This window comes from Gossypium arboreum, chromosome 11 (genome assembly GCF_025698485.1).
Source record: "Gossypium arboreum isolate Shixiya-1 chromosome 11, ASM2569848v2, whole genome shotgun sequence".
NCBI classification, from domain to species: domain Eukaryota; kingdom Viridiplantae; phylum Streptophyta; class Magnoliopsida; order Malvales; family Malvaceae; genus Gossypium; species Gossypium arboreum.
The window spans coordinates 121,729,502-121,745,454 of NC_069080.1; the positions used below are offsets into that span (position 1 = coordinate 121,729,502).

Sequence of the window (15,953 nt, forward strand, 5' to 3'; positions counted from 1 at the left end):
CTCGTAATTTTCTTCAAAATCCAGGCTGTTAACTATCCAACTGGATAAATTAAGGGTACTTTCGACTTTTCGTCCTTTTTAAAGACGACTCAGTCACGTGACAAGCCCTGAAGCCTAAGAGCTCCTCCGAGTGTTTGGTCCTACCTCATCTTATCCGCAACTACGTGCTCCTCGATCCAGTTGCCACGTCACTTCCTTTTCTCAGATCTAATATCAACGGTCCATATTTATCTAAACTTGTTCGACTTTTAACCTTCATTTCGTCGTTAAATATGTTCGTCACTCTAGTTGGTATTCTCTCTATCCTGGCTATCGAGTTCTTTGTTAACGAATAAGGATCTTTTAAGATACGCCGGATCCGCTAAAATACGCCGATCCCCGTTCGTCTTCCGATCATATGGGGCTGCTTGACCAGTTGTGGGATGATACCGTTGCGGGTCCCCGACCCGATAATGGTCTCGGCAAGCTCCGAAAGCACTCCACTTTCACTTTCCGGCCTAACTCTGCCAAGGGTACGCCTAGGCCTTCCTCCCCCCCCCCACCAAACAACGTTTTTTATTTTGCGTCGACGGTGGCTGCGACGCACTGGAACTGAATATAGAACAACAATTCCTCTCTTAAAGGAATTAATTGTTACTAAAACGTAAATTGAAAGTGTTAAGCGGAACCGGTTATAAATTAAACGAAAAGCTGTTACGAATGAAAATTATTATTATTATTTTCTGTATCATAGTTATTTTTTTTTTTAACTTCATTTGATTTGGTGCGGTCTAATGATCAGAATCGGATGGCGGGAGTGTAAGATCGTACGGTGATGAAGCGCCGGAGGAAGCGACGAGAGTGACACGTAGTATTATGATCGTAAAACCGCCTGGTTACCAGAGCGGATCGCCTCCGGTTTCGCCGGCCGGATCGACCCCTCCGGTATCTCCTTTTTCCGGTAATATTTTCTTTTCATTCTTTTAGCTTCCAAATTTATCCCTAATTTATTTCTTTAATTCCAAAATTGTCCCCTTTCTCGAAAGGAGGAGTGATAGTCTAGAAACATCTTCGTAGGTGGAGTATTGGTGGGTAGTTACGTCAACTTGAATTATTTTCTTTTCTGATAAGTAGACTTTAGGAGGGTAGTTATGTCAATTTATGAGCGTTGCACATGTTTCCTGAACGGATAAAGAAAATGGAATGTTAGGTGGGATGCAAGCGAATATTTTGTTCGACAATTATGAAATGACAAACTTGCCCTCGTTGACGTACAATTATCATTGCATGGATAATATTAACGCTTAGGGAAATGAATCTACCTAGTTTGGTCCATTTAGGTTACCTCCTTAAACTCCTCAATAATTCATGGTGTATTTATTAATAATGTGATTTTGGCCTTTCATTTCCTTTGTGGGGTATAATACAATAATAATTGTTATAATGTCACATCAATCCCTATATATTAATGTTAAAAACCATAGCCATGTACGCAAGGCTATATTTTGTGTAGCAAATATATACCCCAACTTTGCCACATTTGTTTGATTTAAAAAAAAAAAAAACCTTTGCCACATTTGTTTTGATGTTTGATGTCATTATCCCATATTTACTTTTAAAAGATTTGGATCCATTTGGCCTAGATTTAATGGGGTTTTGAAGTTGTTCATGGTTTCGTGCATTACACGGTTATAGACGACCCTACTGTTTTCATAATTGCATTTAGTTTACCATTTTTGTTTGTAGGGTCATGAGTCATGCTGTAATGGAAGAGTATATATATATATATATGTAGATGTACAGTTGTTTATGTGGATGGAATGTTTGCTAGGAGGCAGAGAATCATATCGGTTTCGGAGAAGGTCCACATCGGATGCATTCGAGAAGGCTAACGAGGTTGGACCAAGGAGCCCTCGTCCTCCTTACGACGTGTGAGATATGAGTCCTCTCCCATATTTGGCGACAAATCAAATGGGTTTTGGTACTGTTTGCATGCTTAGGTCTTTCAAATGTGTAACTTATAGTGTAGTATGGGGTAATGTATGCAAGAATGTAGTCTGGTGTATATAGAGCTTGTAATAGTACGGTTCGGCCGTTGTTTGTCGGAATAAGATTTCGGTGTTGGTTTCTCTTTTGCTTATATGGATCTTAAAACTGTAATTTTATGTTTTGGTGGGTGTGTGGAGCCAGGGTTATAATAGTGGATGATGAATGTGACGGTGTTTGCTAAAGGTAGAACAGATACGAGCGGTGGTGGTGGATGCAATGGGGGTTAGTGGGGGCTTATTGATGATTAATGTCGTGGAATTTGGTATTGTCAAAATCTGTCTTTGTGGGATCAATTTGGTTGTATGATTGGGATATGAAAATGGAAATGTCTGTTACTGCTTATTTACGTAATACTGCGATGCTGTGCTTGAAACATGGAAGCCTTTGCAGCGGACATTCTTGTGTCTGTGTTAAGGAATCAAGACAAATATGATGCATTGTTAGAATTTTCCTCGCTAAAAATAGTATTTCACTATCGAAGTTACGGTTCATATAGTTTAAAAAAAAAAAAACCTCTGATTTGATTCATAAATAGTTACTGACTGGCCAATTTTTAGAATAATATATTTGTCAGAATGTTTTTATTTATATAATATGATATCGTAAATAAATTTTTATGTATGTCAATACGTATAAATCTTTAAAAGAGATTTTTTTAAAGCATATTAGCCAATCTTTTAATTTGATTGTCAGATTTCTGGGGTTTTTACCTTTTGATTTTTGGTTTTAAGATTTATTTATTTATAAAATAAAAAAATTATTGTAAACTACCTACATTTAATATTAAAAAAGATAACTTACATGATGATCTTAAAATATATGATTTCTATGTATTAATAAAATAATGTCATATCACTAATTTATAAAAATATATAAATATTTTTATACATTTAATCTCATACAATATCATCTCTAATTTAATTTAACTTTAATTAAAATAGTTAAATTTTTAGAAGAAAAACGTTGAAACTATAACATAATAAAAATAAATAAATTGCGAAGATTCTTAAATCAATAATTAAAAAAACAGATAAAAATAATAAGCACAAATTAAAAAAATAAAATTAACCATAAAAATCTAGGAAAAAAAGTAAAAATTGAAATTCGAAAAATTATAACCATCATTGGTGGTTTATCAAATTCTAAAATTTGATTAAAAATTTTATAAAAATAGAAATAGAAAATTAAAATTGAAATAAAAAATTACCTTAGAAATAAAAATAAAACACGATTTGGAAGAAAAGAAATAATAGATGATTAAATTTAAAAAAATGATTTAAAAATTATAAAAGAAGAAAACATGTTTATTTATTAAAAATTTAATTTATTAAGTAATTTAATTAAAATTAAATTAAGTTAGAGAAGATATTAAATGTGGATAAGTGTGTAATAGGACTTTTATATTTTTAAAAGTTGATGATATGAAATTACATTATTGGTGCTTAAAACTATATATTTTAGTATATCCTAATATAATTTATTTTCTTTAAAATATTAGATTTATTTTTATTAAATTTATTAATTAAAATATAATTTTTATTGGGTTTTGTGAGTTTTGGTTGGGTTATTTTTAGATAATTGGGTTGGGTTTGTATGTTGAGTATTTGGATATTGAGCCAAGTATCATGACAATGATCATCATTGAAATATATTCGTATATCATGTTTATGGAAAATTTTACCGTGAGCTTTAAGTTTATATTAAAATTTTTAACATTTTTTGTGAGGAATATAGTATTGATATAAGTTAGAATTTTTGATAAATTTGAAAAATTTTGGTGTGTTTGTTGGAGCTTACAGTAGAACTTCCCTATATTTATAGCAATGGATATTTACCATGAGTAAATGAAAGTTTTATTGTAGTGTTTGAATTTTAGCCAACTTGTTAAAGGACCAAGTGCCAAACAAGTTCCTCCTGCAGGGCTCGAGTGAAGATGGCGTCTATGCCCCTTAAATCGGGCAAATTACCAATAAAAGTCCTTTTTTTTTTAAATTTACCGAAATGGGCTAGGTCAGAAATTATTTACCGGAATGGGCGAGTTTTTACAAAACGCGTCCCACGTCGGTCGTTGTTAGGGAAAAAGCGAGAGAAGCTTCCTCAAGGCGCTTTGCCACGTGACGAAAATGCTTCCTTGAGGGCGCTTTCATTCACGTAGGCAAAGCACTTCCTTGAGGAAGCGTTTTCCCCGTGTTTGAACAGTAGTAATGACTACTTTTTTGACCGTTGGTAACCCCCTAACGGTCCAAAAAAAAACTATAAAACCCCCCACCCCTTTCATTTTTTTCACACTTAAATCCTTTCAATCTTCAATCTTTCAATATTCTCTCAAATTTCTCTCAAATCTCTCAAATTTCTCTTAAATTCCTCTCAAAACTCTCGTTAATTTTTTCAAAAAAGCTCTAATTTTATTTTTTCTAAATTTATTTTTTAAAATAAAAAAATGTGATCATGTTAGCAATGGCCGGAAAATTAATTCGCTTCGATGATAAACACATATCCGTCGAACAAATTCAAATGGTAAGTGTTAAATTTAATATTTAAATATTATTTAAGATTTCTGTCATTTATGTTTTATTTTATTATTTCTTATAAAAGTCTGTAGATCGAATATTGCAATGCTATATCTGTAACATGACTGGTCCTCCATCACCGTTGATAGAGGATTACCTACAGGAAGCGGGTTTTTGGCACGTGGCGATGATAGGCTGGGGGTGCAAGTTGGACCCGAAACTTATTAGTGCGTTGATAGAAAGGTGGAGACCCGAGACGCACACATTTCATCTTCTATGTGGAGAGTGCACTATCACTTTGGAAGACGTGCATTTGCAATTAGGATTTTCGGTGGACGGGGATGCAGTCATTGGGTCCGTACATTCGGCCAGGTTTGAGGTCATGTGACCATATCGTAAGCCGCCGTCGTATGCTTGTGTCCACTGTTTGAAAGGTATACTACACAGGTAGTCATGGCCCTCTTCGTTAACTGAATGGAAAATTGCCAACATCTCATGAAAATGGTCCTTACTTATCTCATACCCTGCCAATATAAGTTGATAGCGAAAATTACATACCACTTTTCCATTTAAAATAAATTCAATATTCCAAACGAAATTATATTAATAGAGATAAAGGTAAATACCCATGTTGGCCACTTGCCGTCGTTCCCTTTAGATGGATATTGCCTGTAGTAGTTGGAAGCAATGTGCCTTAGGCAATACCGATGATGTGTGCGATGCCATAGGCTTCCCTGTTGCTCAATTGCAGCTAGTATCCAGGTGCCTCGATCCGATATAACGCATATATCAGGTTGGGGGCAAACATGCATCCTTAACCTAGAAAGAAAAAAATCCCAGTCATCAGCTGACTCCCCCGGTGTTATTGCAAACGCAATTGGAAGGATCCTTCCACTACCATCCCGTCGCATCGCTAGCAATAGCCGATGGGTATATCTACCGTACATAAAGGTACCGTCAATTTGTACCAATGGCTTACAATATGCAAATGCGTCTCGGCATTGCTTAAAGCTCCAGAAGAGACGCTTAAATACTTGGCATCCATGGAGCAATCGGTCGTTGTAGTATGCATGTTCTGTTTGAAGGTCTGTTATGTAACCTGGGACGTATCTCTCTAGCACTTGACACCACTGCCATATTTCATTATATGAAGCGTCCCACCCACTATGCATCTTTTCCAAAGCCTTCTATTTAGCTATCCAAGCCTTGCGGTAAGAGGGCGTGTACCCCATTTGGTTACGAATATTGGCAATTAAGACTGGCACTGAAGTCCTAGGATCTGCCTTCACCGTGGGTAGTATTAAGCTAGCTAATATAGCTGAATCCATTTTGGGATGATCTTGTGAAATACCTGTCAACGAAGTACGTTAAATAATGTAACATTATATAATAACAGTATTATTCAAAAACCTTAAATATTGTACCTACAGCACATGTATGTAGACCTTTATACTTTTTTATCTCCCACAACCCTATCCTTTTCATCAACGAGGCGTAGATTTTCCATGAACAACTTTCGTCTTGCACTGCACACTTCGCCTCAAACTTATCGGATTTAGATTTAACCACGTGGTAGTTAACACAGTTATTGATGCTATGTTGTTTCAATGCACCAAGAAAACTATCCTTATTGGAAAACTCCTTACCAACTTCAAATTCACTCGAATCCAATAACGAACTTGTATGATCACGCATTTTGTGTGGTAGATCTGGAAACTCCAATGCATCATCTGCAGATAGATCAACATTATGCATGTGGGCTGGAGGCAAGTATGCCCTGAATCGTGGATCTTCTTCTTCATCTGAACCCCCTTAAACATCTTCAGGTTCAGTTGGAATAGGCTCCGGTTCAGAAAATAATCCAACTTCTGTACCATCACGGTCGGGCCTTTGAGGTGGATCCACATCGGGCTCATCATCTAACCCACCATCATCTGCGATGTATGAGGTCCCCTCACCGTTGGACGTCATGGGGAGTACATCATCCCTTCTTCTGGGTGTTTCATAACGTCCCCAATTGGATGTAGATTGCCAAGCACTATAAGTTGATGTCGTTCCCCAGTACGTATTTCCAGCATCAAACATCGACCCACCTAGGTGCATGTCCCATCCACTAACAGAGTGTCGTGCAGGGGTTGTGTATTCCATACCACTACCAAAAACCTGCGGTTCCGTGTTATGTAACCCACTAACGGAGTGTCGGGCAGGGGTCGTGTATTCCTCTCGAACAGTAGCCATAAATGTATCATTTGGCAATGCAAATTGTACATATAACTCAATATATGGTGCTCCACTAGCAAGATGAGTCTGCACCATTGCCTCCAAGCTACGAGCACCTTTGATGTCGAACGAGTCATATGTTACTGGATCAATAGAAGCACAAAATCAATACCTAATAGACAACACTTTCATTGGCGTCGTTCCGAATATTTTATGCCTAATCCTTTTACGAAGTTCTGTCAAATCTATGTTCTGGTTAAAAACCAGTCGTATTGTATTCTCCAAAAAAAAACAACACCGTTCTCGGTGTGACGAACCTCACCATCATAGTAAATAACAGCACTAATGCGTTCACTCATCTTTAATTTTTATCCTTCTTAGCCTCTCTATTTTTTTTTTTTGCTGTAAGTTATGCAACCTGAGAACAAAATTTGGCTCATTTATAGCCTAAGTTATTTCAGAAACCACTGTAGCAAAAGAGCGTCCACGTGGGAGCTTCTTTCAGTACTTTTACTGAAAATGCATCCTGCTTGAAGCGTTTTTGACACTATTTATGCAGACACGGCTTCTCAAAATTATTTTTTCAGATACCACTGTTGCAAAAGAGCATCCATGTGGGAGCTTCTTCCAGTAATTTTGCTGAAAATGCATCCTGCTTGAAGCGTTTTTACCACTATTTGCGTAGACACGTCTTCTCAAAATTATTTTTTCAGAGACTACTGTAGCAAAAGAGCGTCCACATGGAAGCTTCTTTCGGTACTTTTACTGACAATGCATCCTGCTTGAAGCGTTTTTTACACTATTTGCACAGACACGTCTTCTCAAAATTATTTTTTCAGATATTACTGTAGCAAAAGAGCGTCCACGTGGGAGCTTCTTTCAGTATTTTTACCGACAATGCATCCTGCTTGAAGTGTTTTTGACACTATTTGCGCAGACACGTCTTCTCAAATTTATTTTTTCAGAGACTACTGTAGCAAAAGAGCGTCTACGTAGAAGCTTTTTTAGATTAACAAATAATTTAATTAAGTTACCCTAAACCCCAAACCTTAATTTATTTGATTTTTTTTCTTAAATACCTTAAAACCCTAAACCCTAAAATCATAATCTAATTTTTTTAAAATTTATAATTAATTTACTCAAGTAACCCTAAACCCTAATTTATTTGATTTTTTCCTTAAAAACCATAAACACTAAACCATAATCTAATTTTTAAAATTAGTAATTAATTTAATTAACAAACACTAAACCCTAATTTATTTAATTTTTTTCCTTAAAACCGTAAAATTTAAGAACCCAAAATTCCCAAAACCCTAACTCTAATTACAGAAAACCCTAATAAAAACACAGGGAAAACGCTTCCTCAAGGAAGCGCTTTGCTTACGTGGACAAAAAGCGCGCCCTCAAGGAAGCATTTTATGTCCACGTAGGCAAAGCGCTTCCTTGAGGAAGCGTTTTCCTGCTTTTACCCCTGACAACGCGCTGACGTGGACGCGTTTTTGTAAAAACTGGCCCATTCCGGTAAATAATTTCTGACTTGGCCCATTTCGATAAAATTAAAAAAAAGGGGCTTTTATTGGTAATTTTCCCCCTTAAATCAGCTTATAAACAAGTTATGACAGTCACTGTTCCCAACCTTAATGGCAGGCACACTTGTTTTCGGTCACCCTTATCGTCGTACTGTTTCCAACACGGAATAAGGCATGCCATTTGACACCACTTTTACTTTGTTATTTCTTGCAAAAGTACCCCTTAAATATTGGAACTATGCAATTGAAACTAGTGTTCAATCCATTAACATACTCTTATCATCTCCCACCTTATTTTTTCCTATTTAAACATCATCAAGATTACCTCCAACAAAAACCATTTGGTTTTATTGATAAAACCCACCCTAATTATGTGTGAAAATTGCGAAAATCATTGTATGGTTTAAAGTAGGCACCACGAACCTGGTTTCAACAGCTTAGCTCCTTTCTCTTCCATATTGATTACTTGTTATTCAACTAAATTAGATTTTTTTACTGGAATCTATCTTTCCTGTAAGAGACCTTAGTCCTCTTCATTTTTATATTTTTGGTGTCGAAGCAAAATTTACTGCCACAAGTTTGCTTCTTGCACAGCGTAAATACATTGTAAATTTGTAGACTTATCACAATATGGTCACTTGCGAGCCTTGCTCTACTCTTATGACTATAACACCACCTTTATCAAAATATTTCGATGAACCCACTCTTCATTGCTGATCGATTTCAACTTGTTAGGTCCTTGTGGTCGAAGCTTTTTCAAAAGTTTACAAAGTTTTCAAGTTATACATTATAAGCATGTTTCTATTGTTCAAACAATAGGTTTGGAGTAGTAAAAATATATCTTATTTTCTTGACAATTTATATTGTTTTTATACAAGTAACAAATGTATGTACTAGACGTGTTTTTATGTACACAGGAGTTTGATTGGAAAGAGGTCTTTCTCGTGCTAGCAATAATATTGATTATTTATATTTTTATTAAGTAACAAATGTACGTGTTGGACATGTTTTTATGTACAAAGAAATCTGATTGAAAAGAGTTCTTTCTTGTGGTAGCAATTTTGAAGTAGGAGGACTCCTTGCTATGTTTAAAAATTATCGATAGCTGATTATTACGTATTCAAACATCTTTTGCCCGAGTATTTATTGAAGAGTTTAATTGATTAATATATCATGAGGTTTTTAGGAGAGTAAATGTGATAGTTTGGGTTCAACTTTGTGGTTGCAATTAACTGTTGTAAGACGATAAATTGGGCTTAAATCAATAGTTGACACATTCAAATGCCATTGCCATCATGGTACTATAAGGATGTTTATCAGTAATGGGATTAGATTGAAACCAATAATCTTGTTAAATTTCGATTTAGGATAATTCTTTATTGCGAGAAATTATATGTCAAATTTATTGTTTTATTCGTGTTTTATAAATTAAGTTTCATTAGTTAATTATATTGGATATTTATTTGATAAAAGTCAAACGCTAATTTATTATATGCATTATATGTAACCTACATGATTATGATTTGCTTAGAAATATAGTCAAATGTTAAATTAGTTTGCTTATATAATATAAGATGGAAATTTGCATCTAGATACACTAAAATGTTAAATACTATTTCCAAGATACAATGTCTTTACTTGAATGAAACAATTTGTACTACGAATCGGTTTAAACTAAAATGAACTTTAGAGACATACAAGAAAGAAATAATATAATTTAATAGTGTCCTTCTCTTATAACTCATTTTCCTATACCAATTCTCATTTTTGGTGCCTATATGTAGAGTGCAAGAGGTACCTATGTGCCTCTTTGAAAGGACACCACAACCTTTTTTTAAGAAATATTTTTATGAATAGTTATGTTTATTTATATAAAGAAAACTTTGCTACGGTTATAGCTTTGGTAAGTTCAATGATACCAGTTGACATAACTAATGTTTTGCCTACGGCTTCAATCCATCTTTAAACCAATAGAATGCTTCTTTCGCACTCAAGTCAGAGATTTAGAGCATCAATTCACTGAAGTCTTTTACATACTCCCAAACAGTACCTTGTTGCATAAGCCAGCGCAATTTAATCCAAGTCTCTTTCTTGGCATACTATGGATAAAATTGCCTCTTGAATTCATTTTGGAACTCTTCCAAAGTCTCAATTGTAGCATAATTTAATAGTCTCCTTCTCTTAGAACTCATTTCCCTATATCAATTCTCATTTTTGGTGTCTATCAAGAGGTACCTATGTGTCGCTCTCAAAGGACACAATCTTTCTTTTAAAAATGTTTATGAATAGTTATGTTTATTTACATAAAAACACTTCTTTTCAATTATATATACAATATGTATATATGATTGTTGTATATATTATAAATAATATAAAACTTTAATAATATATATTTAATTTGAAAATACTTTATATAATATTATTATACATTAATATATACAACACAAGCAGGGGCGAAGCTAGAAAATTTTTTTAGGGGGGCCGGATGAAATTTTAATTTTCTATAGTTTATATTTTTATAATTTGTAAAGGATTAAATCAAATTTTTATAATTTTAGGGGGGGCCAAAGTGCAATTTTACCTTTACTAATTTAAAATTTTTAAAAAATTTCAAGGGCCTAAAATGTAATTTTACATTTTAGGGGGGCCGGGGCCCATGCCAGCCCCCCTGGCTGCGCCCCTGAACACAAGAGTGCTTGCATTTCTGGGAATTTCTTGCATGTACCATCTATGATTCCTGGATTGGCATTCGGCTTGATCCCCGTGCCTCCTTCAATAATATACTATACTAGGGTTGCTCTAATGCCTACTACTCAATGGATGCAAAGACACAGGTATTGCAATACAAGTGTATCTGTGTGAAGATCATGCACTAATGGGGTTAGGGTAGATCATCTTTTTCTTTTTTGAGAGTTCATTTTAGGGTAATCTACAAAAATAGTCACTTTTGTTTGCCTCAGGTTACATTTTAGTCACTTATGTTTGAAATGTTACGTTTTAGTCACTTATGTTATTATTTTGTTATGAAGTGATCACTCTACCGTTAAGTTCCGTTATCTCTCTAACGGTAATCCTTCGTGGCAGTCCAACTAGATTTTAAGTGCCAACTTGGATTTCTAAATGGGATAAAAATAGATTTTTAATTAAAAATTTAATTAATTAAAAATTTTAAACCTAAACCTTAGCTAAAAAAACTGTTCATATACTCTTTTTAATTTTTCTTCCATCTCTTCTTTTTTTCAATGGTTTTTTTTTTCTCATTTGACTGAAAAAGCTATTATTAAGATCAAAATAGTTGAAATTAAATTGACTGCTTCATAAAGATGGATTCAATGGAAGGTTCAGGTATGTATTCTTTGTATTCCTCTATCTCTTTTATTTAATACTGAAAAACAAAAGATTAGATTTTTTATTGTTTAATGAAAACCCTAAATTAAAATTCTTGATATTTTCTTCTACTTTTTGAAATTATTTGTAAACATATACTTTATTTTGCGTCAATAGACATCCCATAAAATGCAACCAGAAACATGTTTCATTCAAGCTAATTTTAAAATTTTCAGAAAAGGGCTGTTACTTTCACTGTTCTTGTTCTTAATTATTATATTTTCTAGTTCTTTCATAGTTCTTGAATAATTGGTTTCTCAATCAAATTTTTTTTTATCTGAATCAACTTGTATGTTCACAATCTCTTTGTGGGTATTTCAGATTATTCTTTCTTATTGCCGATTTCAACTATTTTGATCTTAATAATAGTTTTTCCAATCAAATGAAAAAAAAAACTCATTGAAAAAAATAAGAGACAGAAGAAAAATTAAAAAGAGGAGATGAACAGTTTTTTTAGTTAAGGTTTAGGTTTAAAAATTTTAATTAATTAAAAATTTTTAATTAAAAAATTATTTTCATCCCATTTAGGAATCTAAGTTGGCACCTAAAATCTAGTTGTACTGTCACCTATGATTACCGTTAGAGAGATAACGGAACTTAATGGTAGAGTGATCACTTCGTAACAAAATAATAACATAAGTGACTAAAACGTAACATTTTAAACATAAGTAACTAAAATGTAACCCGAGGCAAACAAAATTGACTATTTTTATATTACCCTTCATTTTATATTGTTCTAGGATGGTTAGCTTCATGGTGCATCCCACCATCTAATCAGCATCTGATCAGGTCAATGATTTTCTCTCTTGTGCTAATGAACCAATGTGGAGTAAATGACTTTGTTTGTGGTACAGCATAAAAGAGACAACAATGGTGTCCAATGCATACATTTTTGTTACTTCACAGTAGATGAAAATGGGTGGTTGATTTACAGGTTTTCCCTTGCAATTAGTATCAAACAATGCAATCAATCCACTCATTTACAACTAATCGGAACTTTTAATCGAATCGAGCTTTCAACAATGGCATCCTCAAAAACCCCATCTTCATTGCACATCAATTCTAGAAAAGCTTTGGTGGCTGTTCAGATCAATCATGCAAAACCAGAAGTGAATGTTTCTTACAACTTTAAAAGAACCAAGATAAGATTTGAGAGTATTGATTGTGTTGGGTTTGTACTTACCTTCTTCAAGGGCAACTTATTAGAACTGCTTGGTGAGGCTTGAGTACCGGCTGGTTTCAATATCTCGAATGAGCACATAAGAGCCTCGTTGACACTCAATAAAGCACCTGCATTGTCGAATTCCCCGCCGTAGTTCGGAGCTGAAAATATCGTTACTAATCTCCGTTTAGCGAAAAACTCATAGCCATCCTCCACAACCTGCAATTCAAAACTTAGAAAAAAAAAAAGCTCCATTGTATATTCGAAAGTACAAGAAACGATAGCTTACTTGATGACCACGGCATATGAGATCAAGGTCATTCTTCTGCAAAAACTCAGCAACTACATCAGCTCCGAAAGTACAGGAGATTCCTCGGTCACTGTCCGCCCACCCTTTGACCTTAGAATCAGGATCCGACCAAAGAAGATCGCAGAGAAGACCGTTATCCGGGATTTCGGTCGGCCTTCTAATATTGTTTATTTGATCCAGCTTCTCCAGTTCCGGAGACAACCCTCCATGCATACAAAGTATCTTCCCATCAATAAGTGCAGCTACAGGCAAACTGTTGAAGCAATCTGTGAATACTCTCCAAAGCCTAACGTTAAACCTTCTTTTACACTCATCATAAAACCCATAAATCCTATTGATCTTTGCATCTTCATGGTTTCCCCTTAAGAGGAAAATGTTGTCAGGGTATCTTATTTTATAGGCCAAAAGCAAACAAATTGTCTCCAAACTTTGCTTGCCTCGATCCACATAATCCCCAAGGAATAAGTAGTTTGAAGATGGAGGGTACCCTCCAAATTCAAACAGCCTTAAGAGATCTTGGTATTGCCCATGTATATCACCTGCAAATGACCTTCAATATTAGAATTGACATAAAAAAATGCATGTTTGAACCTAAAATCATCCAATTCAAACAGTCTATATACTTGGCTAGAAACATTTCAACAAACTAAACGTCTCCAAATTATAGTCTAATTTCTAAATTGGTCCATAAACCGTAAAACGTTCCAATTGAATCATCAAACTAACGAGGAGCTCCAATCAAGTCATTCTATTAGTATAGCTGCCAGCTTTGGCGTTGAGTGTCTGCTTGTATTCGACAGATTTAAACATGTTTAAAAGAAGAACTGCATTAGATCGAAGCTGTCAATTAGTTCGGCGATTCAATTGGAATTATATGAAGTTTAGGAACTAATTTAAAATTTGGCCTATAACTTAAGGACGTGCGATGCAATTAATCCACAAAGAAATGAAAATGAATGGCCGCAGTTATCAAAAAAAGAACTTCCCTACATATTAATTCTTCTGCAATTTTCCAGAATTTTAATGAGCAAACAAAACAAATTCCAAAATTCACTTCAAAAATTGATGCCATCAAAATCCCACAAAGGAAAACCAATTATCAACAACCATAAATACTGAATAAACAAGCTTGAAACTTCATAATTTATATATAATAAGAGAAAGAGAGCTGACCACATATTCTGATGGGAGCATGAATCTGAAGCAGATTAGGCTGTGAGAGGAAGATTTGACGAGAATTAATACAAAGCTGACGGATCTCTCCTTCAGAAAGTTGAACCTGTTTGCTTCCTTTACCTTCCAGTAACCTTGTTATTATATCATCCAATACTCCTTTATTCATGCTTCCTTCCATTGTCACCTTCATCATTTTTTTCTCCAGAAATGTTCTTTGCAACAATACTTCAACTTATTTTTTAGAGATAAGAGAGAGAAAGAAAGAAAGGGCCTTGTTTGGAATTTAGAGAAAAAAAAAAAACTTTGGATAAAAACCAACCTTTACAAAAGGGGAATCGAAGAAGACAGATATTTTTAGGGTGATTTCATGGATTTTTTGCTGTCATTTTCTTTATCTCTTTTGTTTATGCCAACTGCCAATAAAAGATTCAACATGGCCAATAGTTTTGAAACCTTCAAACGCCCCCCTCCCCCCCAAAAAAGAAAAAACAAAACTTGTAAAGAAAAGAAATTGGATACTGTAATGTATTAATACAGAGTCTTCTTAGGTTCAATTCAAGCACTCTGCTCTTTTGAATGTCAAAAGCAAAGGGTATAAAACCGCGTTTTTTGAAAAGTTCGTTTATATACACGTGTAGAGAGATAATGGTTGAGTGATGGGGTCCAATGTCGATACCAGTATACTGGAATCTTTCTGTATTTAGTTTTTTGGGGGTTTTCTTTAATGGGATTCGTTTATTTTTTTATTACAGTTGACTTAACCAAAGGAACAGAACATTGGCTGTTGGTTGCCAACAGAGTTCTGCCATGTCAAAAGAAAGAAACAGAAATGGGCTCCAACTATGGTTCTTTCTTAATAATATCTTCCTAATTTAATCAAGTAGATTAGGTGTCAGATATTATTTGTTTGCTGATAAAGTTCACTCGTAGTAACTTTTAAAAGGTTAAAATTTTAATTATTGCTTCAACTAGTTCATATATATTGAAACCTTGTTCTTTGGAGACAATGAATCATACTATATGGCTTAAGATATTTGATGTTGAAACAATGGAAGAGACCAATGACTTAAACAGTGGGAAGACATGACTACAACACAATACATTGTCAAACAAGTGTAGGAAACTAATCCTAAAAGTCACTTTCTATCTAGAAGGCACAGCAAGACTGCAACTTTGGTTTATATAGAAGGCAAATCATTTGTAGTCAGTAAAGCAGATTGAAAGTCACTTTCAATCTAGGAAAAAAAATGGTGTGATCCCTTATATCAAGGTACCATGAAACCAGCATGCATGCAAATGAGATGAACCGAAACAGATCGATAACTTGACACTGTGAGCAAGGGCTAACAAGTCAAACATGTTGCCTTGCTACTAAGGTTAGGAAAAGAGGGATAAAAAGACAAAGGATTTGTCAAAAGAAGAAAATGACATGATATACTTTAATGTTCATCTCCAAATGAATCACCAATCATGGTCCCTTATTCCCTTTCAGTCCTGAATTTCCGGGAAAGGAAAAAATATCCCCTGAATTTTATTCTAGATCTATATCCTAATAACTAGTTAATACAGAAACTACTTAACTACACAACAAAAACTTGTTCCAAACTCCATTTTGTTTATTCTAAATGCAT

General features: G+C 34.4%; 2 protein-coding genes across 3 annotated transcripts; one reads left to right on the forward strand and one right to left on the reverse strand.

Moving 5' to 3' along the window:
- Positions 1-263: 263 nt before the first annotated feature.
- On the forward strand, positions 264-2,379 carry LOC108474028 (dormancy-associated protein homolog 3). 2 transcript variants are annotated; one of them, XM_017775903.2, is made up of 3 exons: positions 264-512; positions 782-940; positions 1,818-2,379. In XM_017775903.2, the coding sequence occupies exons 1-3, from the start codon at positions 398-400 to the stop codon at positions 1,919-1,921; spliced, it is 378 nt and encodes a 125-aa protein (XP_017631392.1). In that variant the 5' UTR covers positions 264-397; the 3' UTR covers positions 1,922-2,379. The 2 variants fall into 2 exon arrangements, with proteins under 2 accessions (XP_017631392.1, XP_017631391.1); XM_017775902.2 differs by having other exon boundaries at positions 267-512; positions 1,811-2,379.
- A 9,911-nt stretch (positions 2,380-12,290) lies between these two features.
- LOC108472626 (serine/threonine-protein phosphatase PP1 isozyme 9-like) lies at positions 12,291-14,910 on the reverse strand. Its single transcript, XM_017774174.2, has 4 exons — positions 14,320-14,910; positions 13,126-13,685; positions 12,858-13,055; positions 12,291-12,754 (listed from the first exon to the last, which is right to left on the reverse strand). The coding sequence occupies exons 1-4, from the start codon at positions 14,513-14,515 to the stop codon at positions 12,737-12,739; spliced, it is 972 nt and encodes a 323-aa protein (XP_017629663.1). The 5' UTR covers positions 14,516-14,910; the 3' UTR covers positions 12,291-12,736.
- Positions 14,911-15,953: the final 1,043 nt, after the last annotated feature.